At 49.2% G+C, this 20354-nt stretch overlaps 1 protein-coding gene across 12 annotated transcripts in view; it reads right to left on the bottom strand.

The window, feature by feature from the left end:
• nav3 (neuron navigator 3) overlaps window positions 1-20354 on the bottom strand; it is a 1340243-nt gene that overhangs the window by 483299 nt on the left and 836590 nt on the right. Inside the window, exon 1 of one of the 12 annotated variants that reach the window (XM_072484721.1) lies at window positions 7374-7433. The exons of the other annotated variants lie outside the window; for them this stretch is intronic. Within the exon in view, the coding sequence (XP_072340822.1) occupies window positions 7374-7418 (45 nt within the window). The 5' untranslated portion in view covers window positions 7419-7433. Of the gene's footprint in view, window positions 1-7373; window positions 7434-20354 lie in introns of those variants that run through there. 12 annotated transcript variants of the gene reach the window in all.

Raw genomic sequence — 20354 nt, 5'->3', positions numbered from 1 at the left:
CGAGTGACCGTCCGTCTTCGGTGGGTCCCGCCGGCAAATGTTACGACAGGTACTTAGCGGCGGGACGTGGCTTCGCGGGCGGCGTCCGGGGTCCACGGGGGGGTGCGGGGGGATCTGGCCCAGGGGGGGTGCCCCCATGGTGGCCTGGCCTGTGATCGTAGCCCATCGATCCACGGACGGGCCTGTGCCGTGGGGGCACTCTATTCCTCCACGCCGGCTGCGAGATGAGCCCCCCCTGCGCATGTGCTGGGATGACGCCAGCACACGCTGGCACTCCCGCACATGCGCCAATTCGGAGGCCCTTCAGCGTCGGTTGGCGTGGCACCATGCCCCTTCCGCGCTGGCTCTCCGATTCTCCAGCGACGATTCTCGGCCGCCGTGCCGGTCGGGGGCCGTTGAAAGCGGCCCGCCCGCTGATTCTCCGGGCCTCGGTGGGCCGAGTTCAGCCGAGTCCTGCCGGAGTGGGCCACGTATGGTCCCACACGTCGGGACCTCGGAGTTCTGTCTGCAGGGGCCTCACTGGATGGGGAGGCAGGGGGATCCGACCCCGGGGGGGGCCCCCAAGGTGGCCTGGCCCATGACCGAGGCCTACCGATCGGCAGGCGGGCTGGTTCCTTGAGGGCCTATGTTCCTCCGCTCCAGGCCCCTGTAGAGCTCCACCATCTTGCCGGGGCCGGCGTAGAGACGGGAACCCAAGCGCATGAGTGAATTTGCGCCGGCTGGAGCAGCGGAAACCACTCCGGCGCTGACCTAGCTCCCGAGGAAGGGGAGCATACCTGACAATCAAGGACCGTTGACGCCTGAGTGGTGCCGCCGCTTTTCACGCCAGCGTCAGAGCTTGGCCGCGGGATTGGAGAATCCCGGCCGATGAGTCCACAGACCAAAATAATAAAATATAAGAAATGGGAACTAAGGAAATAAAGAGGAAGAACTCTCACAAAGCTCTCACTAACAGCACCATGATAATGACCAGACAATCTGTTTTAGTAAGGTTGGTTCAAGGAAAATATTGGCCACGGCACCAGTTGCCTGATCTTTAAAAAGCAGGGGCACCGGAATTCAGATTGACAACTCAATCATAAGATGGCACCACCAACAGTGCAGCATTCCCTCAGTCCTGCAGAGGAAATGTCAGCATGGATTTGTGCTCAAGTCTTTGCAGAAGGACTTAAACCCACAAAATACTTATAAGATGCGAAGAAAAACTGCATCCATCTGGAGTCTGCACAGCTCATTACTCCAGAGTTGCAAAGGTAACATCTGTGAGAGGAAAGATTGGGGATGTTGAACCCAGCCAGGTGTTGTTCCTGTGTGTCATAATATACACCAGTATATCATGGTGCAGACATACACACTGATGCACACACAGCAAGACCAATCAACACACACAACACCGCAGCCAATCACCAGTTAGAGCACACTCACTATATAGACAGAGGACATCAGAGTTCCCGCTCATTCGGGATGCAGCCTCTCAGAAGAACAGAGCTTACAGCACAGATCTTCACCATGTGCTGAGTGCATAGACTGGTTCGGACAGGCAGAGGTCTTTAGTTTAATCTAACATCGTGTTAACCCACAGTGAAAGTATGTTCAACAGTTTCTAACTTAATAAAATAGTGTTGCACTATTTTAAGTGTTGGTGGTCTGTATGTGTTCCACGGATCCAGAGCACCCAACACATCGTGACACCAGGAGTTACATAGAACATAGAACAGTACAGCACAGAACAGGCCCTTCGGCCCTCAATGTTGTGCCAAACTTTGTCCGATACCAAGATCAAGCTATCCCATTCCCTGTCATTCTGGTGTGCTCCATGTGCCTATCCAATAACCGCTTGAAAGTTCCTAAAGTGTCCGACTCCACTATCACAGTAGGCAGTCCATTCCACACTCTAACCACTCTCTGAGTAAAGAACCGACCTCGGACATCCCTCCTATATCTCCCACTCCAACCCTTATAGTTATGCCCCCTTGTAACAGCTACATCCACCCGAGGAAATAGTCTCTGAATGTCCACTCTATCTATAGAACATAGAACATAGAACATTACAGCGCAGTACAGGCCCTTCAGCCCTCGATATTGCGCCGACCTGTGAAACCACTCTAAAGCCCATCTACACTATTCCCTTATTGTCCATATGTCTATCCAATGACCATTTGAATGTCCTTAGTGTTGGCAAGTCCACTACTGTTGCAGGCAGGGCATTCCACACCCTTACTACTCTCTGAGTAAAGAACCTACCTCTGACATCTGTCGAGGGATGTTAGAACTTCTTAGACCCATCTGCAAGTGATCTGCCTTCCACCATCATACAGCCATCCTGCCGCTCCGCATCACCGGTAACCTGGGGGCCAACTGGAAGATATTCAAACAACACTTCTAGCTCTACCTTGAAGCCACAGACCGGGAAGCTGCCTCAGACACCAGGAAGGTTGCTCTCTTCCTATCCACGGCCGGGGAACATGCCATCCACATTTTCAATTCTCTCACCTTTGCTGATGGTGAAGATAAATCAAAATTCAAGACGGTCCTCCTCAAGTTTGACAGTCACTGCAATATCGAGGTGAATGAATGTTTCGAGCGCGATGTATTCCAACAGCGTTTGCAGGGTAAGGATGAACCTTTCCAGTCCTTTCTCACCCACCTCCGCACCCTTGTGCAGTCCTGTAATTACGGGCCCACCTCCGACTCCATGATATGCGACCAAATCGTTTTCGGTGTTCAGTCGGACCCCATATGCCAGCAGCTCCTCAAGGTAAAGCAGCTCACCATAGCGATTGCCATCGAGACCTGCGTGCTACATGAACACGCCACTATTCGGTATTCCCACATCCAAGCGGCTGAAACGACACGGCAAGGTCCCCACGAGGCAGAACGGGTCCAAGCATCGAGCAACTCTAGGGCCTCAGCCTGGATGAGGGCGGCCATTTCACGCACTTTTCACGGACTCCCGCGCTTGTGCGCACCGAACGAGGGGACGTCGACGTCGACGAACGTACTGCGCAGGCGCGCACCACATGCAACCGCACCGCGCATGCACGGTGGCGCAGCGAACGTACTGACACTACAACGCGCGGCAACTGTGGCTCCGCCCACTTAAAGCGGCAATGTCCTGCCAAATCCCGACAATGCCTGAGATGTGGCAAACTTGGCCACTATGCTGCTTTATGCAGATCAGCTCAGCCTGCCAACTCTCGTCGCTCCAGCCAGCCTCACAGGAATGTCCGAGCCATTCAACCCATGGTCACCAAGCCCGATTCGGACCTGCTACCCGATATTGACACCGATGACCCAAAGGCGCCTTTTCGAGTCGGTATCATTACAAAAAACAGTTGCCTCCGAAGCAAAGAATCCAGCCTCTATCGGTATACAGCATCAATCCGGACGATGAATGGTGTGCCACCCTTACGGTCAACCGGTCCCAAATACGATTCCGCCTGGACACTGGTGCCTCCGCCAATCTCATTGCGCGGTCTGACCTCCAAAGCCGTTGTGTCAAACCAGCCATCCTACCATCGGCCTGCCAGCTATTAGATTATAACGGCAATGCCATTGTTGCCAGCGGCTCATGCCAACTTGAAGTGACGCACAGGTCACGCAAAGTCATCCTTCCCTTTGAAATCATGGGCTCCTCGAAAGCCTACCTGCTTGGCGGCAGGCATGCAAGCTGTTGAACCAAGTTCAGAGAGTTCACTCTCTCTCTCCTGCTGACGCATCTGCCTTTCAGGACACCGACTTCAGGGTGCAGCTCGATACCATTATCAACCAGTACCACAACGTCTTCGAGGGCATGGGCACGCTCCCGTACACCTACAAGATTTTATTAAAACCGAATGCCACGCCTGTGGTGCATGCACCTCGCAGGGTCCCAGCACCCCTTAAGGATCGCCTCAAGCAACAGCTGCAGGACCTCCAGAACCAAGGAGTGATTTCCAAAGTCACGGAACTGACCGACTGGGTCAGTTCCATGGTATGTGTAAAAAAGCCTTCTGGCGAATTGAGAATTTGCATTGATCCCACGGATCTAAATCACAATATTATGAGAGAGCATTATCCAATTCCCAAGCGCGAAGAGCTCACATGTGAGATGGCTCGCGCCAAGCTCTTCACCAAACTCGACGCCTCAGAAGGGTTCTGGCAAATCCAGTTCGATAAATCCAGCAGGAAACTTTGCACATTTAACACCTCCTTTGGAAGATATTGTTACAACAGGATGCCGTTTGGGATCATCTCTGCATCAGAAGTGTTCCATAGGATTATGGAACAAATGTTGGAAGGTATTGAAGGTGTTCACGTCTATGTCGATGACATAATCATTTGGTCCACCACCCCGCAGGCGCATGTTAGCCGCCTCCAGCGCATATTCTGACGTATACATGAGCATGGCCTCCGCCTCAACAGGGCCAAATGCTCTTTTGGTCAGACAGAACTCAAGTTCCTCGGGGACCACATCTCCCAATCGGGTGTGCAGCCGGATGCGGACAAGGTGGCTGCCATCACAACTATGAAAACACCAGAGGACAAGAAGGTGGTCTTCCGATTTCTGGCCATGGTCAATTTTTTAGGGAAATTCATCCTTAAGTTTGCCTCTCATACCAGGGCTCTCAGGAACGTGGTCAGGAAGACGACAGACTTCCAATGGCTCCCTGCCCACGAGCGCGAATGGAGAGAACACAAGGCAAAACTGACCACGGCCCCGGTCTTAGCTTTCTTTGATCCAGCAAAACAGACCAAAATTTCAACCGATGCCAGCCAATCCGGCATTGGGGCAGTGCTCCTTCAACGTAATGAGGCCTCATCATGGGCCCCCGTTGCATATGCGTCACGTGCGATGACCCCCACGGAGCAGCACTACGCGCAGATAGAAATGGAGTGCCTGGGCCTTCTGACCGGTGTTGTTAAGTTTCACGATTATGTCTACGGACTTCCTCAATTCACCGTTGAGACCGACCATCGCCTGCTGGTCAATATAATACAGAAAGACTTGAATGACATGACGCCTCGCCTCCAGTGTATTCTTCTCAAGCTCCGGCGATACGACTTCCAGCTGGTATACACCCCAGGCAAGGACCTCATCATTGCTGACGCTCTCTCCAGGGCAGTCAACACTCCATGTGACCCAGTGGGATTTGTCTGCCAGGTTGACGCCCATGTGGCATCCGCGGCCTCCAATCTAGCTGCCTCGGATGAACGCCTCATCCAAATTCACCGCGAGACGGCGGCTGACCCCTTGCTACAGCGTGTCATGCGCCACCTAACGGACGGGTGGCTCAAGGGCCAATGCCCACAATTCTATAATGTCAGAGATGATCTGGCGGTAGTCGACGGTGTTCTTCTAAAACTGGACCACATTGTCATCCCGCATAGCATGCGCCAGCTTGTCCTGGAACAACTACACGAGGGCCACCTTGGCATGGAAAAGTGCCGCCGACGGGCCCGAGAGGCAGTGTACTGGCCCGGCGTTAATGAGGACATAGCCAACTAAGTGCTCAACTGCCCCACTTGTCAGCGCTTCCAGCCGGCCCAACCACGTGAGACCCTACAGCCCCATGAGTTGGTCACGTCACCATGGACCAAGGTGGGCATCGATCTGTCCCACACGCTGGGTAGGGACTATGTCCTGATCATGGACTACTTTTCGAATTACCCGGAGGTGATACGGTTACACGACCTCACCTCGTCTGCAGTCATTCGTGCCTGTAAGGAAACCTTTGCTCGACACGGCATCCCGCTCACGGTTATGTCGGACAATGGCCCCTGCTTCGCAAGCCAGGAATGGTCCAACTTTGCCAGGCGGTACAATTTTGCCCATGTGACGTCCAGTCCCCTGTACTCCCAATCCAACGGCAAAGCAGAGAAAGGAGTACATATCGTCAAACGGATCCTATGCAAGGCTGCCGATGCTGGGTCTGATTTCTACCTTGCCTAGCTGGCCTATCGCTCCGCCCCACTGTTCACTGGCCTGTCGTCATCCCAGTTACTCATGAATCGCACCCTGAGGACGACTGTGCCGTCCATCCATGTCCCAGACCTCAACCATGTTCCGGTCCTTCGCCAGATGCAGCTGTCTAGTGCACAGCACAAGGCGGCTCATGACTCCCGTGCAGCTGATCTCCCTGCTCTGGCTCCAGATGACAACGTCCGCGTCCATCTTCCGGGTGGTGGCTGGTCTGCAACCGCTGTTGTCCTTCGGCAAGTGGCCCCCCACTCGTTCCTGGTTCGTCTACCGGATGGCTCTATTCTGCGCCGCAATCGACGCGCCCTTCGTCTCGTTCCACGCTCGCCACGTGATCCTCCACTGTTGCCTCGCCCTCCTGCTGACCCTGCCACGGACTATGCAGAGCTCCCTGTCACTTTGCCTCCCCCTGACTTTGACGCAGTCCAGCCCGCTCCTGAACCGGCGGCTCTCGACCCACCCTCGAGGCGGTCAACCAGAATTCGTCGCCCACCTCAGAGACTTAATTTATGAACTTTCCGAATTTATGGACTCTCTGAATTGTTTCGTTGCTTTGTTTGATCGTTTCCCTGGTTTGTATATAGTGTTGATCTCGTTACTCTTGTTGCATACTGCTTCTCTGCACCAGGCACCTTCCCATGTAAATAGCTTAGTTCTCATGTACGTAGTCCTATAAATATGTCTTCGCACCCCACACGTAGTTAGAAACATTCTCACCATACATTATTTATTGCCACACACATACATTTCTTTATAAAAGGGGGGATGTCATAATATACACCAGTATATCATGGTGCAGACACACACACTGATGGACACACAGCAAGACCAATCAACACACACAACACCGCAGCCAATCACCAGTTAGAGCACACTCACTATAAAGACAGGGGGCATCAGAGTTCCCGGGCATTCGGGATGCAGCTTCTCAGAAGAACAGAGGTTACAGCACAGATATTCACCATGTGCTGAGTGCATAGACTGGTTCGGACAGGCAGAGGTCTTTAGTTTAATCTAACATCGTGTTAACCCGCAGTGAAAGTATGTTCAACAGTTTCTAACTTAATAAAATAGTGTTGTACTATTTTAAGTGTTGGTGGCCTGGATGTGTTCCACGGATCCAGAGCACCCAACACATCAGTGTGAAGGGTGTTTTCCTCTATTATCTTGAAGCCCAACAGTGCCACAGATATCTCCTGCTAAAGGCAAGAGGGGGAGGCCAGGCACTCTGTGTTCTGAGAAGGATCATCTGTAGAAAATCCTGTCATTGTGCCAGGAAATGCAAGTGATCGTGCATTGGCATAGCGAATGGGAATAGTTTCGAAAGGTGAAACTTCACAATCTCACGACATTTGGAAAGAGGAACCAGAAGCAAGATCAAATTCCATGTCGCTCTCCCTGTTATCGCACCCACCTTCTCGATTAAAAGCCTCTTATTGAACATGGTTTCAAATTTCATTCGCTTTGAGTAATCTTCAGGCAGACAGATGGAGTCCAGGTCACATTGTTTCCAATAAATAGCTATAAAAAATTTTGAACTATGTTCAGTCAAGTCATTTTCATATAGTCAACCCTAATAAATAATGGCAAATAAATCTTCACAGTTCAATGTGTTAATAATTCCGATTTGTAATCTGCTTCAAGCTGTCAGAATGATAGCAGCAGCAGGAAGGGGAGGAAAATCCAAAAACAAAATCATGCTGGAAATTTGAAATATAAACCGGAAAAGCTAGAGAACATCAGCAGATCCGGCAGCAGCTCTGGGGAGAAACACAGGGCAGGACCTTCCTACCCCCTGCAGCGTGTTTTATGGGGGCAGAGGCGGCCTACCATTGCCGATCGGCAGGACCCTCCTATCCCGCCAGTGTCTACGGCGTTTTGTGTGACTCGCCCGTCCTGCTGAAAAATCTCACCCAGAGCTTCTGGCTCTAATTTTAAGTCTGTTTCTCTCTGCAGATGTCGCCTGACCCAAGGAAGGATGGTTAAGAGGCTAAACAGAGGTGAAACCAGGCAGTAATCCCATCCAGGAACAAACCTGCTGATTCCCATCATCGACCCCGAACAGATTTGCTCCAAAGCTTTCTGTGGCTCATTGTACAAGAGGCGAAATTTGAAAATCAAAATGAAAAACGGCAGCAAGATAGGAACATCGGAAATAGGAGCAGGAGCAGGCAATTCAGCCCTTCAAGCCTGTTCTGGAATTCAATTAGATTATGGCTGACTTTCTGCCTCATCGTGATTTTCTCCACCATCCTTATGTCCCCTGATAGCTTTCATATGTAGAAGTCTATCAATCTCAGTGTTAGAACTCCCACAAGACCCATTTAGACCACCTGATTAATTTCCCCATGAGCCACAAGGAGTAGGAGATCCCCTGCTGAGGGGCAGAGGCCCATCAGCGGGATAGTTAACTCCGTGACTTAAAAACTGGCCCAGGTAGGAGCTGAGCTGCAGAGTATTCCGATTGGGACTGGGACTGTACTTGTAAATACTTTACTCTTGGTCATAAATTATCCTTGTGACTCACAATGATTGAGCTTCCACAGCCTCTGGGGTAGAGAATTCATCACCCACTGAGTGAAGAGATTTCTCCTCATCCGAGTCCTAAGTTGGCTGCCCCTTATTCTGAGCCTATGTCTCCTGATTCTAGAACCTCCAGCCAGTGGAAACATCCTATAAGAATTTTGAGGTCACCTCTCATTCTTCTAACCCCTGGAGATGACAGCCCCAGTCTCTTCAATCTCTCCTCACAAAGGACAGTCGCACAGGACTCTGAATCAATGCAATAAGATTACTTCTTGTTGACACACTTAGACTTAGAAATTATTTATAGTGCTGAAGGAGGCCATTCGGTCCATCGAGTCTGCACCTGTCTTGTTATGCTCTAGGCATAACATAAGCGGCTTCCGTGTTGTGCACTTGACAAAGGAAGGTTCAGACGTGGAGATAACGTCAACACGTTTATTAAACTATTTACTACTCGGGTTCGCCACTGCTGTTAATCCTTCTATAGCTACTCAGACTGACTAACCAGTCTGCTACAAACCACGTGGTGGGTGTAATATTGAATCAACCCTGTGTCTCTACTCACTGACTGTCTCCACTGGAAAGAGGAAGATCATGTATGTTGTGTCCTTTATATATTGGTTGGTGTAATGCCCTCCTGTGGTCGTGTCACCTCTGTGTGTATCGTGAATGCCCATTGGCCGTGTCCTATCTAACTGTTCTATTGGTTGAGTGTCTGTGTGTCATGTCTCTGGTGCTCCCTCTAGTGTCTAGCTAGTCTACATGTATTTACATTAACCCCTTGTGTCTTTAGAGTGATGCATATCACCACATCCCCCCTTTTGTACATGTTACATATTTTCTGTACACTTAAAGAAAATTGAACAAAAATCAGGTAGATAAGTTATGGTATGTACAAGTCATGAGAACAGTGATTAAACAATAAGTCCAAATCAAATGTGCGAGTCCAAAACCCTCCAATCATCATGGTCAAATGTCTCTTTGGTGGGGTGGTGAGTTTGATGGTGGCATGTCCTTGTGAACGCCATCGGTGTCCCTGTGTATCAGGAACCAAGAAGTGGTCAAATCACTTCGCTGTCTGATTTGGAGTCTTTATCTTTCGATGATTGTGATGTTGGATGGCATCTTGTAGCTGATAAGTCGTTGACGTTGTAGAGGTACCATCAACAGTATCATTCGAGGTCATGTATGTGCCATATGTGGAAGTTGGATAATACTGTGCATACTGTTTTTGGCCAAATGCTGTGTAGGAAGGGTAATCCTGATGAGAACTGTTGAAGTTTGTCGAATTGGAAACAGAATTGCAGCTCACATAAATACCGGTGATGGTGTGAAACTAGAACCTTGCATCTGATAGGAATATGCCATTTGGCCAGGCTGGGGTGCAGCAAATCCTGGGCTGTAACTAAGGCATCCAGTCTGCAGTGCAGATTGTGCTTGCGGTAGTCCTCCTTCGGTCTTAATTCCATAAGTGGGCAATCCGTAGTGCTGGCCTGTTTGAAAATATGCTGTATAGACTGCTGGCTGCTGCATTCCTGAATACTGGGTTTGTCCAGCATAAGCTGTCATTGACTGCACTGCTGGTGTGGAAAGAATGTGTGGGTATGGCTTGGAAGGATATAGCTGTGGTGAATATTGGTGTATTCCTCTTGGACTGTAGCCACTATTTGTTATTACTGACCCAGTGTAATTGTCAAGTGATCCATCTCCTGTCGTCGTCGTCACCCTGAGCGCGCCGTCACTGAGTTTGCGGCACTCCCTGTCTGGAGTAAAGTCTGCCTTACGTGAATCAGAGTTGGCGTTTGGTTGCTCTCCACCTGGAGTCTGGTCTGTTTCACCTGAGTCAGTGTTGGTTTGCTGGTGCTCCCCGTCCGGAGTCTTAGCAGGTTCACTGGAGTCAGCTGAGATTTCTTGAAGCCCCACATCTGGAGTCGGAAGGTGCAGGATTGCATTGACTTGTATAGAGGTTCGAGCGAATGAGGTTGGAAGTAACGTGGTGTCACCGGAGTCACCAGTGGTCTCACAGTGATTGTCGAGTGCCTCTGTACACACTAGCTGAGGTCTGTCACATTGCACATCTTGCATGGGAAGTGGGATGCTGTCGTCACTCGTCTCACATTCAGTGGATAGAGGCTCAGTAGCTTCTTGTTGTTCACTTGGGCTGGGTATACTGTCAGAGTCTTCTCCTTGTGGCTCAGACAATGTCGCTGTGTTGTTCATTTGGGCTTGGACTGTCATAGTCGCTTTGTTCTTCACTGGAGCACGATAGACCGTCATGGTCGTCCTGCTGTGCACTGGAGTGTGATAGACTGTCATAGTCTTCTTGCTGTTTACTTGAGAATGGCAGACTTGCATCGTCTGCTGCTAGTTGGTCAGAGGAGGTTGCTAGACCCTCATGGTCTTGTTCCTGCAAGGACTGCGCTTTGGAGTCTTGCGTTGCTTCTATCGTGCAGGATGTACACAAGCTCGCTGTGGAGGCTTGTGATACTGGAGTCACGTCCTGTGTGTGCAAGGACTGCGCTCTGGAGTCTTGCATTTCTTCAATCGTGGAGTCTGTCCACGAGCTCGCTGTGGAGGCTTGTGACACTGGAGTCACTTCTTGTTCATGCAAGGACTGCGGTGTGGAGTCTTGCGTGTCTTCTATCATGGAGTCGGGAACCCTTAGCGGTGTGTGGACCACTCTCTGTGTGGCAGCAGGCCGCTCTTGGTGGGCTTGTACCGCTCTCTGTCTCTTGGTGTCAGGCCGCAGCATAATCCTGCGCTCACGAGTCGGGATGTCGTATATGCCGGGCTGAAGATCCTCAAGTCCGAAGAACGAATCCGCATCTGCGTGGGATTCAGTACGGGGGTCGCCATTTCTAATGAAAAAACCTTTGTCCGAGTCGTAGTCTTCGAGGACCATATCATCACTGTTTGTGTCGGAGCTGGCATGGGGCTCGCGATGTCCAGAGAAAAAATAAAGGTCGGTGTCGTAGTATTCAAGGTCTGTGTCATCGCTTTGGGTGGTGCTAACTGCTTGTTGCAGGGTTTTGCGGAGGTTACTTTCAGTTCCTGGTTGAATTTGAGGCATTGTGCTGTCATTCCAGGTGAAAGAAGCTTGTTTTACAGATTTAAGAGATTTTTTTCGTGATTTGGGACATTTCCCCTTTAAATGGGCGTGGTCTGGGGCCTCTGGCGTCATGACGCTTGTGAAGATTGCGCATGCGCAGATCGCTGTACCTTTACTTGGGCCCTTTTCGCAAGTGCGCATGCACGGCTTCTCGCGCATGCGCAAATGGACCTTCCTATTCTGTGCTCTCTTCACACAACTGCGCATGTGCAGCACCTTTCCCAAGATGTCTGCAATTCAAAAACTGCCATTCGTTGCTGCCAGCCTACCTCACGGTGAGTTTTGGCGCCTCTTTTACCTTTCCTTCTTGTATGTTCCTCGCAGAATTCTTGGAATTTGTCTCGGGCTGCCTGGAAATCGCTCTTGTTTTGCCCCTTTGAGTATTTGAAGGGCTGGAAGATTTCAGCTGCTTCTGGACCCTCGATGGTAAGTAGAAGCTTTATTTTTTTTCTGCATTCGTCACGCCATCTAGGTCGCACGCTACCAGGTAGATCTCGAATCTCTGCCGGAACCAATGCCAGTTTTCACTGAGATTGCCTTGGTTCCGGAGCTGCTGTGGAATCGGAATCCCAAACATCATTTTGCCTGGCTTGTGTTGCTGGTTGTCACTGTACGCTGGGTTTTAGCTATATGGATTGAAACAGTTCACTCTGGTACCATGTCTTGTTATGCTCTAGGCATAGGATAAGCGGCTTCCTTGTGGTGCACTTGACAAAGGAAGGTTCAGTCGTGGAGATAACGTCAACACGTTTCTTAAACTATTTACACGTCTCCTACGCGGGTTCACCACCACTGTTAATCCTTCTATAGCTACTCAGACTGACTAACCAGTCTGCTACAATCCATGTGGTGGGTGTAATATTGAATCAACCCTGTGTCTCTACTCACTGACTGTCTCCACTGGAAAGAGGAAGATCATGTGCGTTGTGTCCTTTATATATAGGTTGGTGTAATGCCCTCCTGTGGTCGTGTCACCTCTGTGTGTATCGTGAATGCCCATTGGTCGTGTCCTATCTAACTGTTCTATTGGTTGAGTGTCTATGTGTCATGTCTCTGGTGCTCCCTCTAGTGAATATCTAGTCTACATGTATTTACATTAACCTCTTGTGTCTTTACAGTGATGCATATCACCACAGAGGCCATTCGGCCCATCGAGTCTGCACCGGCCCTTGGAAAAGGCACCACTTATGAAGCCCACAGCTCCACCCGATCCCCAAAACCCAGTAACCCCACTTAACCCTTTATTTTGGATATTAAGGGCAATTTAACATGGTCAATCCATCTAACCTGCACATCTTTGGACTGTGGGAGGAAACTGGAGCATCCGGAGGAAACCCACGCAGACACAGAGAGTGACCCAAGTCAGGAATCAAACCTGGGACCCTGGAGCTGTGAGGCACCTGTGCTAACCACTATGCTACCATTTTGCCCACTTACAAGTTTTCAACCAGCCCTAAGTCAGGTCTGTCAGATAAAGAGGAATCTATGATCGTATTGCTCTTTTAATGTCATAAGCATCCCAAAGTGTTTCAACAGAGCATTATAAAACAATTTACACATCAAACCACTTATTAGGACTAGTGAGAGGTTGGTTTTAAGGAGAGTTGGTTTTCAAACAGAGAGCGAGGTAGAAAAAACCTTGGGTAAAAAATGTTTCAGTTTTCTTTCTCCCTTGGTAGTATTAACTGAACAAGCACAAATAAGCAAAATTATTTATTTAAATATTTGAATCGTATTGGATGGAGAATGGAAATCATAAACAAGGTATTGGAGTGGACCTTTGACTTTGACATATAAAGCAGATGATAGCCATCAGCCTGTGTAAATCTCTCTGTTGATATTGCCATTGCAGTAAATCAGGAGAGCTTTAAAGCTCATTCGCCACTGCCCACGTTACACTATCACAGCAAGTTAAGATCTATCCAATTGAAAGCAAATTAATCTATGGCGCAAAATTAATGTTTAAGTTGGTTTTGTGGTAACTCGGCATTTTTGCCTGGCTGGCATTTGTTTCTCCTTCTCCACCGTGATCATATTTGGAGCTTTTGTGTTTCAGTCGTTGTGACATTGCCAGAGGATAGCTGCTCTTACATTGAATTGTACAACTGGAGATTGCGAGTAGAGGTTGAGAAATGGGTCAATGCACCTGGTCCAGAAAGGTCTTGTGCCATCTCACTCCAGTGGATTTGTGCGCAGATTGTCAGCTGCACTTGCTTCAGTAGCCATCTAATTCAGATTTGGTATCACCGCTGGCATGATTTTGACCAAAGAGCCCTTGGGATTGGATGTCAAACTGTGCCAGATATTGTCAATAGTCGAGCTGCTCTACAAATCCTTCAATCAACGAGTGCTGCAAACTCGCCTTCAACTTAACCAATCAATCAATGCTCAATGTGGCCCCAGCAAACCAAGAGGCAAAGCGCTTCCTCCTTCATTGTTAACACAGAGTCATCCGATGGACGAGGTTATTTGAGTCATTTCTGAAGATAAGATGAGATTCGATGAGCCTGTTCAGGTATGAGCACAATAAAATAAACATCCCGGGGCGCTTCAGGAGAGCAATTATCAAACCAAATTTGACACTGAGCTATGCAGGGATATTTGGAGCGGGATTCTCCCAGCCCCACGCCGGGCTGGAGAATCCCCGCGAACGGGCCACGCCGCCCCAAAGCCGGCACGCGATTCTCGGCGCTTGTGGTTGGCGCGGCACCGGCCGCGGGCTGCATTACGCGGCCGGCCCGCCGATTCCCCAGCCCGGATGAGCCGAGTCCCGCCGGCGCCATTCTAAACTGCTCTGGGTCGGCGAGACCTCGGCGTGTAAGGTTCGGTTGGTGGCCTGTGGGGGTGAGGGGGGGTCCGACCCCGGGGAGCCCCTCCGATGTGGCCTGACCCGCGATCGAGACCCACCGGCCGGCCCCTGTAGCCCTGCGCCTCATTGCGTCGGGGCCGGCGCGTTGTAGGAGGCCACTGCGCATGCACATGTTGGCGCCAGCACCACTGCGCATGTCCTCTTGGTGCTGGCGCATGCGCGGATCCTGCGGCGCCCAGTTCGTGCCGGGATCTGCAGCTGGAGCGGCACAAACTGCTCCAGCGCTGTGCTGGCCCCCTGTAGGGGCCAGAATTAGACGTGGGAGCGGCCCGTTCACGCTGTCTTAAAACACGACGGCATTAACGACGGCGTGGACACTCTGCTGCGGGATTGGAGAATCCCGCTCACTAGGTCAAATGACCAAAAACTTGGTCAAAGCAATATGTTTTCAGGAATAAAACACAAAATTGCTGGAAGAACCCTGAAGTAAGAGTCATTATGGACTCAAAACATTGGGCGCGATTCAGTGGGCTGAAGTTAAAGTCCGCTGTCGGTGCATTCAACGGGGCTTTTCTCGGCAGCTGCAGTACCAAGAAACACCCCGCTTTTCAACAGCACTTTGCCATTTCTTTGGCCCCAGGAAATTTCTCCTCTCCGAGGCAGCACGTTGGGATTTCCTGCTGGCAAGCTTTGGCAGTGCCAAGGTGCCCAGGTACCAGGGCAGTGACAGTGTGCCACCCTGCCCTGTCCCCAACCACCTGAGGGTCTCCAATGGCCTGGAAGACCCCTCCAGGTGCCAATACATATGGTCCAAAATTATGTGGACCAGTACTAAATGGCACCTTGGCGAGACCGCTCAGGCACTGCCATTGAGGCATCCATTTAAATATTCAGATCTGGATCTCGCCCAGTAAGAGAGAGATCCAGATCACGCCGACGGAGCAGTTGGGTGTCCCGCCATTGGATGTTGCCCGGCGCAGAGCCCGATTTGGGACTCGTGTGCAATTCACCCGTTGCACCTGGATCCACACTTGGCTCGCTGAGTTGTGCCCGTTAACTCTGGTTTTCACTCCACAGACGATGCCAGACCTGCTGAGATTTTCCATCATTTTCTATTTTTATTTCAGATTTCCAGCGTCCGTAGTATTTTGCTTTTATTTTAGTATGTTTTAAGGAATATCTGAAAGGAGCAGAGAAAGGTGGCAAGGCAGAAAGGTTTAACAAGGGAAATCCAGATCTTTGGGTCCACGGAGCCGGATGTACAGCCACTAATAGTGGAGTCATTAAAGTAGGGAACGAGCACAAAGAGTTAATTGGATGAGCGCAGAGATCTTGGAGATTTGTAAGACTAGGAAATATAAAAGGAAAGCACCCTTCACAGTCACTAGACACCTCAAAGAGCTTTACAGTCAACAGTACTTTGGAACTGAAGTTATTATTCTAATGTAGGAAATGCAGCAGCCAATTTACACACAGCAAGATCCCCAAAACAGCAATTTGATCACAAGCAAATAATCTGTTTTTGTGAAGTTTAAAAAAATAAATTTAGACAAAATTAGGACAGTGACCCAGAGCCAGGATCAAACCTGGGTCCTCGGTGACGTGAGGGCACAGTGCTAACCATTCTGCCACCGTGCTGCCCATGTTTTTGTGACGTTAACTGAGGGATAAATATTGGCCAGGTCAATGAGGTAATTTTCCCGCTCTTCTCCAAAATAATGACATGGGGCTGGAATTCTCCGGTCAATGGGATTCTCATTTCCTGCCGGCAGCGCACCCCAGCCTGCGTGGAGTGGGGCAGCTTCAATGTGAAACTACTTTGACAAGTGGCGGGAGCAGGGAATACCGCCACCAGCGAAAGGCATGCTGCTGAGAAACACACGGCTGGAAAACCGGAGAATCATTGCCCAGAACCTTTTATATCTACCTGACAGGGCCGCCACGGCCTGAGTTTATCATCTCACCTGAGACACGATATCTCCGCCATTACTGCCCTCATTTCAATACCGCCCTCGTTTCAATACCGCTCTCGAGTGTCAGCTGTGACATTTCTTTGTGGATCACAAAGATAAGAAAGTGCAGGGCCTGGGGTTGATTTGCAAACAAGGATGAGAATTTTAAAATGGAGGTTTTGTCAGATCTGTAGGTAATAAAGGGCATGATGGGAAATGGGATTTGGTACCAGTTAGAATATGGACAGCAGAGTTTGGATCACAGGGCAGGAATCACTGAAAAGAGTTCACAGTGTTGGAAACGTTATTTATTACTTGATTAGTAGGGCTGGTTTAGCTGAGTGGGCTAGACAGCTGGTTTGTGATGCAGAACAAAGCCAGCAGCGTAGGTTCAATTCCTGTTTCAGCTTACCCAAACAGGCGCTGGAATGTGGCAACTAGGGGCTTTTCACAGTAACTTCATACTTGTGACAATAAAAAGGTTATTAAGGCATAATAATTTTGATCTGATCTAGCAAATCCTTCGAGATCTTCGAAACAGTTTTGTGTCTTTTAGTCTCTCATTATTGATTTTAGAAACTTAGGTTTTTTTTAATTTGGAGGACCCAATTATTTTTTATCCAGTTCAGGAGCAATTTAGCGTGGCAAATCCACCTGCACTGTGCATCTTTTTGGGTTATGGGGGTGAGACCCACACGGACACTGGGAGAACGTGCAAACTCCATACGGGCAGTGACCCTGGGCCGGGATCGAACCTCCGGTGCTCCAATTTCCTCCCACAGTCCAAAGATATGCAGGTTAGATGGTTTGGCCATGCTAAATTGCAGCTTAGTGTCCAAAACAATTAAGTGGGGTTAGTGGGTTACAGGGATCTGGGGCTGGATTCCCCGCCCCGCCACCTTTCTGCCCCGACCCGCCGGCGGGATTCTCCGTTACGCCGGCCGGTCAATGGGGTTTCCCATTGTGGGGCAGCCCCACGCCGTCAGGAAACCCCCGGCACCGGCAAAACGGAGACTCATGCCGGCGGAGAATCCCACCCCTGGTGTGGGCACGGGTCGATGCAAACTCAACGGGCTGAATGACCTCCTTCTGCACTGTAGGGATTCTATGGTTCTAAGTTGGGACTGGTCTCCTTGAAGAGAAGAAGTCTAAGAGGAGATTTGATAGAGATTTTCAAAATCATCAGGGGGCAGGACAGAGTAGACCGGGAGAAACTATTCCCTCTTGTAAAAGGATCAAGCGATTTGCAAAAGAAACAGATGTGATGTGAGTCAAAGCATTTTCACACCGATTGGTTCAGGTCTTGAATATTCTGCCTGGAACTGCGGTGGAGTCAGGTTCAATCAAGAAATTGAAGAGGGCATTAGATGATTATTTGAAAAGGAAAAATGTTCAGGGTACAGGGAGAAAGCAGGGGAATGGAACTAAGTCATGATGCTCTTTTGGAGGGACAGTTCAGACACAATTGTCAAATGGCTTCCTTCTGCATCGTAACAGTTCTATGATCCCTAAATACCTCTAGCAAACAAAAATGTAGCAATCTCATTCTGAACAGCTCCAAATGACTCCTCATATCCACTGCCTTTTGTAGGAAGGAGAGTTCCAGATTTCTGTGAATTGTTGTTCCCCCTCAATGGCCTGATTTTAATGTAAGATTGTGAGACACCTGGAGGACATTTCTCCATGTTAAAGGTAAATGGAATTATTGCATTTGCCCACATCACAGCAAACAGCTACACTTCAAAGAAAAAACAATTTGGGGCAGGTTAAGGTGCCCTAGAGACGTGACAAGATGCCTTAAAAATGCAAGTTCTTTCGTTTATTGATTCAAATATCCTCTGGGGAAGGAGGACAAACATCTCTGTTTTGAGGAAACGCTACAATACACTTTGTACAGTGGCCTGTGAGGTTAGTTCTAGTTAGTGTACTGACTGGAGGAAATAGGTCTAGCAACAAACAACAATCTTCCTGGGTTTTAGTTTTGGGGTTGACTGCGGCCAATCCTAATCTCACTTTTCTGCTCTTGAAATCAAAATGATAATGCTTTGTAAATACAGAATGTGAAAGGGTTTATTTTAGTAGAGTACATTATGTAAAATGCCCGGAGAGAGCTACACAGTCTCTTTGATGATCCTGTACATTGTCTCGGTCAATCTGAACCTTCAGCAAAAGACACACGAATATGGCTGAAACAATTTGCATCAAAGGCCTGAGTTCTGTTGTAAGTGTGAAAGCAAATCTACAAATCAATGAGGCATTTTCACCTGAGGCGCTGGGCAGCCTGTCTGATCCAGAAACATTTCCGAGCAGTAAAAGTTGACATGACAAATACAAAAAATTCTTTGTCTGTTCTCACAGATCATTCTTTATCTGACTGCGCTGAAGGCAGTTTTATTTCTTTGGAAATTTCTATCAGGTGTCCTGGTGACCAGGACTCTCCAAGAACATTATTTACGCTGAGAATTCTTCAACCGTTGGGATTCTCTGCTCCCACCAGCAGCGCACTTCCGCCCGTGGGTTTCCTGGCAGCATGAGGTAGCTTCAATGGGACATCCCATTGACAAGCGGAGTGAGTAGAGAATCCTGACAACGCAGGTGGAGAAGGTCGTCAAGAAGGCATACGGCATGATTGCCTTAATCGGCCGGGGCATTGAGTTTAAAAATTGGCAAGTCATGCTGCAGCTTTATAGAACCTTAGTTATGCCGCAATTGGAATATAGTGTTCATTTCTGGTCACCATTTTACCAGAAGGATGTGGAGGCTTTGGAGAGGGTACAGAAAAGATTTACCAGGATGTTGCAAGGTATGGAGGGCACCAATTATGAGGAGAGGTTGGAGAAACTTGGTTTGTTCTCACTGAAAGGAAGGAGGTTGAGGGGTGACCAGTAGAAGTCCACAAGATTATGAGGGGCAGGGACAGAGTGGATAGTCAGAAGCTTTTTCCCTAGGCGGAAGAGTGAATTACGAGGGAGCAAGGTTTAAAGGGGATGCACAAGGCAAGTCTTTTTACACAGAGGATGGTAGTAGCCTGGAGCTCGCTGCTGGGGAAGGTAGTGGAAGCAGATACGCTAGTGACTTTTAAGGGGTGTCTTGACAAATACATGAATAGGATGGGAATAGAGGGATATGATCTCCGGAAGGGTAGGGGTTTTTAGTTAAGACGGGCAGCATGGTTGGTGCAGGCTTGGAGGGCTGAAGGGCCCCTTCCTGTGCTGTAATTTTCTTTGTTCTAGAGAAGCGCGCCGCCAGCGAACGGTGCACCACCAAGAACCAGGCAGCTGGTGGACTGGAGAATCCTGCCAAGCATAACTTTAGGTGATGTCAATGAAAGAAGAGAAGAAAAAAGTTGGAGGATGAGAGCGAGAGAGAGGCAGATAAAAGAGGGAAAAAAGTCAAGTAAGACTTGCAATTGTACAGCATTTTCTGTGGCATTCCAAAGTGCTTCTGACATGTACCACTGTTGTAAAGTGGGACATGCAGCAGCCAGTTTGCAGACAACAAGCCACCACAAAGGACAAAAACAACAGAAAGTCAGAAAATTCTATTGTTCCTTTCACAACGAACAGATGTCTCAAAGTGCTTTGTAACCAATGAAGTATTTTTCAAAGTCACGAGTTGTAATGTAGGAAACGTGGCAGGTAAATTATGCACAGCAAGCTGCCAGAAACTGCAATGTAATAATGACCTAATAATCTGTTTCAGTGATGTTGATTGAGGAATAAACATTGGACAGGATACGCCAGGGAGAACTCCCCTGCTCGTCTTCAAAATAGTGCCATGCGATCTGAGAGGGCAGACATGACCAAAAAAATATCATAAAGAAAGAATGTTGACGCATTACCTGACCTTATCGCAAAGACAGCACCTCTGACAGTACAGCACTCCTTCAGGACAGCACTGGAGTATAGACCATTACAGCGCAGTGCAGGCCCTTCGGCCCTCGATGTTGCGTCGACCATCAGCATGAATTTTGTGCTCACGTCTCTGGGATGGGCTTTG

Source organism: Scyliorhinus torazame, chromosome 19 (genome assembly GCF_047496885.1).
Source record: "Scyliorhinus torazame isolate Kashiwa2021f chromosome 19, sScyTor2.1, whole genome shotgun sequence".
Taxonomy (NCBI): domain Eukaryota; kingdom Metazoa; phylum Chordata; class Chondrichthyes; order Carcharhiniformes; family Scyliorhinidae; genus Scyliorhinus; species Scyliorhinus torazame.
This window is presented reverse-complemented; position numbering and strand designations above follow the sequence as displayed.